Source organism: Micropterus dolomieu, linkage group LG02 (genome assembly GCF_021292245.1).
Source record: "Micropterus dolomieu isolate WLL.071019.BEF.003 ecotype Adirondacks linkage group LG02, ASM2129224v1, whole genome shotgun sequence".
NCBI classification, from domain to species: domain Eukaryota; kingdom Metazoa; phylum Chordata; class Actinopteri; order Centrarchiformes; family Centrarchidae; genus Micropterus; species Micropterus dolomieu.
This window is the reverse complement of record NC_060151.1, coordinates 10,923,277-10,934,268: the sequence shown is the minus strand read 5'-3', so window position 1 is coordinate 10,934,268 and position 10,992 is coordinate 10,923,277. Positions and strand designations below refer to the sequence as shown.

The 10,992-nt window shown below is 44.4% G+C and overlaps 2 protein-coding genes across 14 annotated transcripts in view; one reads left to right on the top strand and one right to left on the bottom strand.

Moving 5' to 3' along the window:
• The window catches only part of LOC123958341 (histone-lysine N-methyltransferase 2B-like), a 49,270-nt gene that overhangs the window by 35,750 nt on the left and 2,528 nt on the right, over positions 1-10,992 (bottom strand). Inside the window, exons 2-4 of the mRNA XM_046031665.1 lie at positions 2,721-2,838; positions 2,418-2,577; positions 1,829-2,099 (exon numbers count right to left, since the gene is read on the bottom strand). Coding sequence (XP_045887621.1) covers positions 1,829-2,099; positions 2,418-2,577; positions 2,721-2,838 — 549 coding nt within the window. The remainder of the gene's footprint in view (positions 1-1,828; positions 2,100-2,417; positions 2,578-2,720; positions 2,839-10,992) is intronic.
• On the top strand, positions 1,893-8,643 carry LOC123956412. 13 transcript variants are annotated; one of them, XM_046028588.1, is made up of 5 exons: positions 1,893-2,319; positions 5,353-5,616; positions 5,788-5,913; positions 6,144-6,316; positions 6,830-8,643. In XM_046028588.1, exon 5 carries the CDS (start codon positions 7,375-7,377, stop codon positions 8,395-8,397), a length of 1,023 nt encoding a protein of 340 aa, XP_045884544.1. In that variant the 5' UTR covers positions 1,893-2,319; positions 5,353-5,616; positions 5,788-5,913; positions 6,144-6,316; positions 6,830-7,374; the 3' UTR covers positions 8,398-8,643. The 13 variants fall into 13 exon arrangements, 11 of the variants coding, with proteins under 11 accessions (XP_045884544.1, XP_045884558.1, XP_045884590.1 ...); XM_046028602.1 differs by having other exon boundaries at positions 6,144-7,138; positions 7,264-8,643; XM_046028634.1 differs by having other exon boundaries at positions 6,144-8,208; positions 8,369-8,643.

Here is a 10,992-nt window from a genome sequence, read left to right as displayed (position 1 = left end):
TTCTAATGATTGCTCCAACAGTGGACCTTTTTTCACCAAGCTGCTTGGCAATTTCCCCGTAGCCCTTTCCAGCCTTGTGGAGGTGTACAATTTTGTCTCTAGTGTCTTTGGACAGCTCTTTGGTCTTGGCCATGTTAGTAGTTGGATTCTTACTGATTGTATGGGGTGGACAGGTGTCTTTATGCAGCTAACGACCTCAAACAGGTGCATCTAATTTAGGATAATAAATGGAGTGGAGGTGGACATTTTGAAGGCAGACTAACAGGTCTTTGAGAGTCAGAATTCTAGCTGATAGACAGGTGTTCAAATACTTATTTGCAGCTGTATCATACAAATAAATAGTTAAAAAATCATACATTGTGATTTCTGGATTTATTTTTTAGATTATGTCTCTCACAGTGGACATGCACCTATGATGACAATTTCAGACCCCTCCATGATTTCTAAGTGGGAGAACTTGCAAAATAGCAGGGTGTTCAAATACTTATTTTCCTCACTGTATATACTTCGAATCATTTATCACCATTGATGAACCCCACAAAGAATATTATTAGTAGTTATTGCTTGTCCGCCAAAAACGGATTGCCGTCCGTGGGAACGCGCGCAGTATGTTAAAGCTGTATAATTACACTTTTTTATGCTGTCTGAAAGCGTTGGTAATGACGCACTGAGATGAGAATGCGTTGCTGGTATCACCCAGTCTCTTAACGACTACAGCTGCTTTTATCTGGTTCAAACAGACATAACGTACAAATAAACATCACTGTTTTTAATGAACCTGGTGAAGCCAAAGACAAGTTTCCAGAAATGGACAATAAAGATGTATCTTATATTTATCTTATCTTATCTTATGTCCGTGGTAATAGCAAAGGTATGCATTTTGGAAACTCTAACATTTATTTTAACGGAATAATCACAATTGCAGCCAAATAAATGTTTGCAGTTTATAGTGTAACCAGGCATGACATTTATGTGATTATAGGCAATAGCAGCCTGTGTGTGTGAAAGTATGTTTTAAAGAAACTGTAGCTTAATTTACCAGAGGAAAAAAGTTGATAACATGCGATAACTATCACTCTTTAAGTAGCATATCAGAGGATAAAACAGCAATTAATAATGGAAACACAAACTTCGCAAAAGCTCTTAAATTACCAGAGAAAAAAAAGTCATTCACTTGGCCACCGTCCACTTATCGACCTTTGAGCCACAAATTCTAGAACTCCCATGAGAAATTAAACAAAGGCTAAGTACCATATTTTAAAACAATTCATTAGGCTATTCCACACAAATCACCACATTTCAAAACATGCACTAAACGTTATAGTCCAGACCAATTTATGGCAAACATAAGTCTTAAAACTCCAGTGTGTAATATTTTGGAAGATCTATAACAGCAAGATGTTTCTTAGTGGAGAAAAAACCCTGTATAACAGTGAAGTTACTGAATACTTCTGCAGTAACATTAAACGTTGCACTCGTTTCACAGCCCCGGCTTCACAGAGACCAATGTTTTTGTGAAGCACGGAAGACGATTCATTTTGATGAAAATGAAAACATAACAAATGTTCAAGATATCGTCAATAAATGTTTGATTTAATTCACTTGAATCACTAACAAATTTGCACCTAATTTTTCTACTAGAATATTAATTTTGTTGAGGAAAAGGGACTGTAAAAAGATTCACTAATCATATTTGTTTTGAATGTTCCACCTCAGATTTGTGAAGTGATTCACTGTTTGGCATCCAGTGTTTGTGACATTCTGACCATAAAGAAAAGTTTATCATCTGATTTCTTCAACTTTTCACTCAAAACAAAAAGGAGGAGACAGACCAGCAGTGCTGGAGGAGGAGGAGGAGGAGGAGGAGGAGGAGGAGGAGGGACAAGGCCACGGCCACCTGGAGGAGGAGGAGTGCTGCCGGACTTTCCAGGCTGCTCCTCAGTGGGGACGTTGCAGTGGAATAGCTGTCCTTGTTCCACCTGTACAGAGGACAGCCCTTTCGCTAGAGGGAGAGGCTGGTCAGCAACAGATGGAGCAGGGACGACACTAGTTCCCTGCTCCAGCACAGACCTCTCCCTCTCCTTCTGGCGCAAAAGAACCTGGAAGACAAATAGAGGCTGTTTTTTCGTTTCTTAGCTTTCATCAAAAATTCAATCACAGGACAGATTAGAACACAGCAACAAAGCCTAATATTAAACTCACCACTGGGATACTGGCGGTGCGCCCACTTGCAGGGACCGAGTTCATTCTGAGAAGACAGCTGGAAGAAAGTGACGGAGAGGACAGCGGGGGTTAATATACAGCTGATATTTACTAGAGGTAAGGCAATGTTTGAAATGAGTCTTGCCACTGGAGACTCCTTTCCAGGAAAGGAGGTGTCCCTTCGCTGCCTTGAACCGCCCCGTGGGCTGTCTCACCCGGTGTCTGGGAAGGTAGACTACTAGCTGTTTGTCCTGCTCTGGCAGGTGTATCCAGAGCACGATGAGTCTGTCTACCATCTTGTCGGAAAGCAACAACAGGCCCTTGGCCAGCTTCAGGATGCACTGATCCTGGCTGGCCATCAGGACCCTGCATCTCCTCAAGAAACACAAGACAGAAACAAAGGGGGGTGAATGTTATTAGTATAATTTTTTTTTATTTATTATAATTATTATTATATTATCATCGTAATCATCTTCATTATCATTAATCACATTAGTAGTTTGTTAGTGAAAACTTACCTCAGAGTCTGAGGAGGACTGCTGAGGAGCAGGAGCCTGAACTTCAGCCTCAGGAGGGTCATCTTGGTCAGGGGCAACCGGACCGAATGGCTCAGGCCAGGGTGCGTTAGCTGAATCACTATTCATAAGAAAAATGCAGCAAACACCTTGATGTCTGTGTGCATGCATTTGTTTTGTTGTACAGCGTTTGGCTGCACATTGATGAAAGCTATGTTTTTTTCCATGTGCATTCCCCATTCCCTGGATCAAGTTTAAAAGAGAACAGACTTGCTTCTATGTGAAAGTTGCTCAGGCAATCTGCCTACTTAGCATCTCCATAACTGTTCCTACACAGCTCACAGCACGCATATTATATTATATCGTATTATACACATATTGTACTGTCAAAGCGCATCTTGGGGTACAAACTTTAATTTGAAACGCCCCCTTAAAAATCCCATCCCACACATGCTGATGTTTAGCAGGTATAATGTTAATGTTCACCATCTTAGTTTAATTTGTTAATTGCACTACAAACACACAATACAGCTGTGCCTGATTGTAATGCCATTAATTAAGCTTGCAAGGATCTGGCTATAAAACAAAATATTGGACAGATTAAAATTGATTGTTGATGGCGCTTCATGAAAAGTGATTACAATTCAGCCTGAGGGGGGCATGAATTCTTGTAACAACTTTCATGGCAATCCGTTCAACAGTTGTCTCGACATTTCACTCAAAACCACAAATGTAAACCTCATGGTGGCGCTAAAGACAGGGTCAGGGGATCGCCAGGATCATGATCCATGAATGTCTGTACCAAAGGCTGTGCCCATCCATCCAGTAGGTGGATCAGCTGACCATCTGACACTGACATCTCTTGAGCATGTCTAAAAATCTACCAAAATGCTTTTCCTTCATCACACGATGTAAGTTTTTATCTATTGCTACACAGTTTTGCACTTGAACCCACAAAACCATCAGGGTTGACAATTCGTCTGCAAGTTGAGTTTTTGAGGACAAGAGACACTTCTGCTCTCTGAGAAGGGCAAACTGAATGAAGAGCACTCTGAACTATTCTCACTGACAAAGAGAGCAATGTGTGTGTGTGTGTGTGTGTGTGTGTGTGTGTGTGTGTGTGTGTGTGTGTGTGTGTGTGTGTGTGTGTGTGTGTGTGTGTGTGTGTGTGTGTGCGCGCGCCTTGAGTGGAGTAACACTATTGCCATCTGCAGTGTGGGGGAAAAAAAAAAAAGCCTGTGAACACAGCTCAAGCAGAAAGACAAGAAGGGGAGAGTGTAAGGTGTAGGGGGGGAGGACAAGAGAAAGTGAAGAGCGAGAAAATGAAATCAAATATTTTGAAAATGCTATAAAGCAACATGAAGCTGTTTCCGGACAGAATGGATTCAGCTATGTTCCCACTTGTTTCGGCATTTCAACGTGAGCCACACTCAGCCAGAAAATTGGGATGGAAAACTCACATGACAAAATATATTATCAAAGTCATCTGCAGTAGAGTAGAAATGGCCAACAGATATCTGATTCCAACTTTCAATCAAACAAGTCCAATAACCATCGGTCAACCAATAAGCAAATTCAATATGTGGCCAGCTAGTCGAACAACCAACATGTGTAAACAAACACATAGTATGGTTACAAGAGCTAAACATAAACATATACTCCAAATAATGAGACACAAAGTCAAACGTTTGACTTATGTACAGTGTTGTGAAAAACTGTTTGCCCACTTCCTGTTCTTTCTTTTTTTTTGCATGTTTGTCGCAGTGAAATGTTTCAGATCATCAAACAAATTGAAATATCAGACAAAGATTAATTAAGTTTTTTTTTTTAATCCAAACCTACATGGCCCTGTGTGAAAAAGTGATTGCCCCCTAAACATAATAGGTAGGTAGGTATTTATTGTCACAATATAACGGGTTATATAATGAAATTGAGTATTGTAACTCCCTTCCTCTACATAGCAGACAATTAATACAGAAGCTATTATAAAAATGGTAAACAGAAATAAACAATATTCAGTAATAACTGGTTGGGCCACCTTGAGCTGCAACAACTGAACTCAAGCATTTGCGATAATTGGCAGTGAGTCTTTTACAGCGCTATGGAGGAATTTGCGCCCGCTCATCTTTGCAGAATTGTTGTAATTCATACCGCTTTTTTAAGGTCATGCCAAAACATCTCAATCCGATTGAAGTCAGGACTTGGACTAGACCACTCCATTTTGTTTTTCTTAAGCCTTTCAGACATGGACTTGCTGGTGTGTTGTGGATCATTGTCCTGCTACAGGATCCAAGTGCACTTTAGCTTGAGGTCACAAACAGATAGCCGGACATTCTCCTTCAGGATTTCTTGGTAGACAGCAGAATTCATGGTTCTATTTACCTCAGTAAGTCGTGAAGATTTACTGAGGTAAATAGAACCATGAATGAACCATGCCTTCACACAAATTTTCCAGCACATTTCTACCGGCAGGGAAGCGGCGAGAGCGTTGATGGGACTCCGTCAAGGACGGCGAAGGGTTGCGGATTATGCCATAGTCCCGCACACTAGCCGCAGGGAGTGGCTGGAATCAGTTGGCTCTGTTTGATGCTTTTATTCAAGTCTGACTCGTTAAAGGACAAATTCGCTCCTTTAGATCTTCCGGAGGATTTGGATGTCCATATTGCCCTTGCCATAAAGATTGACAAGCGACTGGAGGAGAGAGAGCGAGAGAGTGCCTGGTCCCGCAGCTCCCCTCCAGACCACAGGCGGCTCCCAGTGGCCGCTGTTCTCCCGCCAACACGTTCTTTGCCACCTCCTCCATCCCCGTCTTCAGCCATGTCAGGGGCAGCTGAGGAGCCGATGGAGTTTGGTCGGGCTCGCCTTACTCCGGAAGAGAGACAGAAGAGGATCCGTGAGAGTAGGTGTATCTACTGTGCTCAGCCTGGCCACTTCATTGCCCGCTGTCCGTTAAAAGGGCAGGCTCACCAGTAAAGTACAGGGTCCTGGTCAGTCAGTCAACTATTATTAATAGTCCCTCTCGCCCCATGCCCACAATAACTCTTTCTCTCTCTGTTCTCCCGTTTCACAGGTGGTGCTGGTGGATTCGGGTGCCGATGCCAATTTAATGGATGCCACCCTCGCCAGAGAGCTGGATTTTTTGCCTCTGTCTACTCTCCTGGAAGCCACTGCTCTCGACAGCTGGCTTCTCTGGCAGGTAACCCACCACACCACTCCTGTGACCATAATATTCCCAGATAGAAACTCAGAGTTTTCACCTAGTCAAGTCCCCTTTATATTCACTTATTTTGCGGTTTCCCTGGTTAGTTCAGCAAAACCCTCATATTGACTGGTCTACTGGGGCTGTTAAAGGAAGATTTTGCAGATCATTCTGCTGTATCTTCATGCTACCCCCCATGGGGCGCCTGTACTCATTGTCTTCCCCAGAGTTACAGGCTATGAAGGAGTATATCGACTGCCTTGGCTGCGGGAATAATCCGACCCTCCTCGTCTCCTGCCGAGGCAGGATTTTTCTTCATTGAGAAAAAAAGACAAAAAAAAAAGTCACTCAGGTCCTGCATTGACTACTGTGAACTTAATGACATCACTGTGAGAAACAGGTACCCCCTCCCTCTAATTTCTTTTGCTTTTGAACTGTTGCAAGGTACTAAGATTTTCACCAAACTGGATCTGAGAAATGTGTATCATCTAGTCAGGATTAGGGAGGGGGATTAATGGAAAACTGCTGGTCTTTCCTTGGGTTGATGGCATCCGAGGGGCAGGTGAGCATGGACTCCGGTTCTAGTTCTGCCTGATCCCAGTCAGCAGTTCGTGGTGGAGGTGGATGCATCTGACGTGGACATCGGCACTGTCACAGTCCTGTGGATGGTAAACTCCATCCCTGAGCATTCCTGTCCCGCAAACTGTCGGCGGCTGACAGGAATTATGATGTGGGCAACCGGGAGTTATTGGCTGTGAAGGTTGCTCTGGGAGAATGGAGGCACTGGTTGGAGGGGGCGGAGCTAACATTCTTAGTATGGACAGATCATAAGAATCTGGGGAGGGGAATTCCCGTCAAGCCAGGTTGGCCCTTTTCTTTAATCGTTTCTCTTTTACGTTGTCTTACTGTCCAGGATCCAAGAATGTTAAGCCTGATGCCCTGTCTCGCCTGTTTGACGTCGTCGAAGTTTGTGGACACTATCCTGCCCTCCTCGTGTGTGGTGAGGGCAGTTTCTTGGGCGGTGGAGGAGAGGGTCAAGTGGGCTAATGTTACTCTGACTGTCCCGGTCGGTTGCCCACTGAACCGTTTGTCCCCCCCGAGCTGAGGTCCCAGGTGATCCACTGGACTCATGCTTCTGCTCTTACCTGTCACCCTGGAGTGAAGAGGATTATGTTCGCCATCAGGCAGAGGTTTTGGTGGCCTTCCATGGAGGCTGATGTGGGTGAGTATGTGGTGGCCTGCCCGGTGTGTGCGCAGAACAAGAAGTCTCACCACCCCCCAGTCGGTCTCCTACAGCCCCTCCCTGTGCCTTCTCAGCCCTGGTCTGACATCTAGACTTCGTTACAGGTTTCCCCTTCCGAAGGTAAAACAACAGTTCTAACTGTAGTCGACAGATTCTAAGATGGTGCACTGCTAAAGAGACAGCGGAGGTTGTCCTGTCCTGTGTCTTCAGTTTGCATGGATTACCTTGAGATGTGGTGTCCTACCGTGGTCCGCAGTTCGTCTCTTAGTTCGGGAAGGCTTTCTGTTCCCGGCTTGGTGCCTCAGCGAGCCTGTCCTTGGGCTATCACCCCCAAACCAATGGCCAATCCGAACGGCTCAATCAGGAGTTGGAGACAGGTCTGCGCTGTTTGGCTTCTTGGAACCCCTCTAGTTGGAGCCGGCAGTTGGTGTGGGTGGAGTATGTGCACAATACTCTCCAGTGTGTCTCCACGGGACTCTCTCCATTCCAGTGTGTCTACGGGTACCAGCCGCCACTGTTCCCAGCTCTGGAGAAGGAGGTGGGGGTCCCCTCAGCTCAAGCTCTTGTGCGGCATTGGCGCCGTGCCTGGATCCAAGCTCGCCAGGTTCCTCTCCGGAGTTCTTCTGCCTATAAACAGGCTGCTGACCGCCGCAGATCCGCTGCTGTACACTGCTGGTCAAAGAGTCTGGCTGGCCACCCGGGACATCCCTCTCCGCGTCGAATCCCTTAGGCTGGCTCCTCACTTCATTGGTCCATTTCCTGTATCAAAAGTTATTAATCCTGTTGCTTTGAGGTTGAAATTACCCAGGACTATGAGGATCCATCCCACCTTTCATATTAGTCGAGTGAAGCCAGTGAAGGAGAGCCCCTTGGTTCCTGCTATGCCTCCCACTCCTCCTCCGTGCATGGTCGATGGCGGACCGGTGTACTCAGTTAAGAGGCTGCTGGCTGTAAGAAGACGTGGAAGGGGCCGTCAGTACCTCGTCGATTCAGAGGTTTACGATCCCAAAGAGAGGTCCTGGGTGTCAGCCAGTAACATCTTGGATCGTGTGAGTTCCATCAGCAACATACTAAGGAGCCTGGGCCGTCAGGAGCTGGCCCTAAAGGAGGGGGAACTGTCAGGCCTAACCCCTGAGTTATGTGTTCAGTTTCCTTGTGTGTTACCACTTCCTGTTTTGTTTCAGTTACTCATCTTGTGTCTCATTTCAGGTCTTCATCTGCCTTCAATTCATGTGTGATTACCTGTCCCCGCCCTAATGTGCTGCACCTGTGTTTCATTGTCCCCCCTCCCTTTGAATATATAAACCCACCTTCCCTTGAGGTCTTTGCCAGATCGTCATGTTCCTGTGACAGCTTTCCAGCCTGATTCCTCATCAGTGTGTTTGACCGTAGCCTTGTTTTCCAACCTCGTCTCTCGCCTTGTGTTTTGGATACCTTTGCCTGGACTTTTGTATCATCCTGCAATAAAGTTATTGTTCATCTCATCGGAGTTGTGCTCTGTGATTTCATTACCTGAGAGAGCCTAATAATTTTTTCCCATAATAATAAAAGCCTTCATTTAAAAACTGCATTTTGTGTTTACTTGTGTTATCTTTGTCTAATGTTTCAATTTGTTTGATGATCTGAAACATTTCAGTGTGACAAACATGCAAAAAAAGAAATCAGGAAGGGGGCAAACACTTTTTCACACCACTGCATTTATTTTTGTCATTCATTTCTTTACTTGGCAGAAATGTGTGTACACATTCAAAGTCACAAACACTGTAATATACTCCCGTTTAAGTACGTCATTTGCCATCCAGAATGTACGCATGAATTACTCCCCCCCCCCCCCCACGCACACATACACATAAAGCTGAGGATATAATTGTTTCCAAGCAGCTCTTTGATGGCTGAGTCACTGAACATGTCCTGTATCATATCACGATAAGAAGAACATCAGTTTAAAGGCAGCAGCTGTTTCCCTTTCATCCTCGCTCCCTCTCTCTCTTTCTGCATCTCTCCATCCTCCCACTGCTTTCACAATGGTGTGCTAAGCCGGGAAAGATAGGGCAAATCCCTCATCTGAGCAGAGCAGGCAGCAGAGAGGGAGAAGCAGAGCAAGAGGCTGACGAGCAGAGGAGAGAGAAGACAGAGTGCAAAACACTTCCTCAAACACTCGTTTCTCATCTCTCCTTTCCCTCCATGTATATCTGAGCCCCCAGTAAACGATTGTCTTCTAGCTTCACTGTCACGTATGTCCTCTGTATGTGTGTGTGTCACAGCCATCAACCCGTGGTGATGATGTCAGAGGAAACTCCTGCTTCCTAAGCTACTTTCTTGCTTGTCTTGTTTCCTCATTTCCACACCTCCTTCCCTCAAGGAAACATATTTCTACTTTTCTTATTTTAGTGCTGAGACAAGGGTCTGTGGCAAGATAGTTTAGCTTAAATGTTCTTTTGATTTAACAAATAAACTTTTAATTTATTAAATATAGTGCACTATATAGTAAATAGGGAGTGATTTTTGATGCAGCCTGTCTCTTGCAGTTGGGTGGCAACCAGTGGACCTACTGCTCCCAACAAAGTAATAGCCTGCTGTAAAACAGTGAACTGTCAGTTTTACACTTCAGTTTTTGTACAAATTAAATAACTGAGACATAACATGTTAATTTGTGACGTGCCAGGCTATCTGTTTCCCCCGTTTCCAGTCTTTATGTTAAGCTAAGCCAACTGGCTGATGTACAGTCCCCTCCAACAGTATTGGAACGGTAAGGCAAATTCCTTTGTTTTTGTTGTTCACTGAAGACATTTGGGTTTAAGATCAAAAGATGAGTATGAGACAAGAATTTCAGCTCTCATTTCCTGGTATTCACATCTAGATGTGTTAAACAACTTAGGACATATCACAGTTTGTATTAGACCACAGCATTCTTAGGTGAGAAAAAGTAATGGAACAAATAATCTTAAAGTAAATAACATTTAATATTTGGTGGCATAACCCTTGCTTGCAATAACTGGCTCAAGCCTGCGACCCATCGACATCACCAAACTGTTGCATTCTTCATTTGTGATGCTATTCCAGGCTTTTACGGCAGCTTCTTTCAGTTCTTGTTTGTTTCAGGATGTTTCTCCCTTCGGTCTCCTTTTAAGCAGGTGAAATGCATGATCTATTGGGTTATGGTCATGTGATTGACTTGGCCAGTCAAAAACCTTCCACTTTTTCCCTCTGATGAAGTCCTTTGTTTTGTTGGCAGTGTGCTTTGGCTCATTGTTCTGCTGCATGATAAACTTCCTCCCGATTAGTTTCAATGGGTTTCTCCATAAATTGGCAGACAAAATGTTTCTGTACACTTCTGAATTCATTCTGCTGCTACCATCATCAGTTACATCATCAATAAATATTAATGAGCCTGTTCCAGTAGCAGCCATGCACGCCCAAGCCATGACATTACCTCCACCATGCTTCACAGATGAGCTTGTATGCTTCGGATCATAAGCAGTTCCTTTCTTTCTCCACACTTTGGCCTTTCCATCTCTTTGGTAGAGATTAATCTTGGTCTCATCAGTCCATAAGATTGTGTTGCAGAACTTTTGCGGCTCATCTCTGTACTTCTTTGCAAATTTCAGTCTGGCCTTCTGATTCTTCCTGCTGGTGAGTGGTTTGCATCTTCTGGTGTGGCCTCTATATTTCTGCTCTCAGTCTTCTTCCAACAGTGGATTGTGATACCTTCACCCCTGCACTGTGGAGGTCGTTGGTGATGTCACTTACTGATGTTTTGGGGGGTTTCTTCACAGCTCTCACGATATTTCTGTCATCAACTACTGTTTTCTTTTCCTTGGCCGACCTGTTTG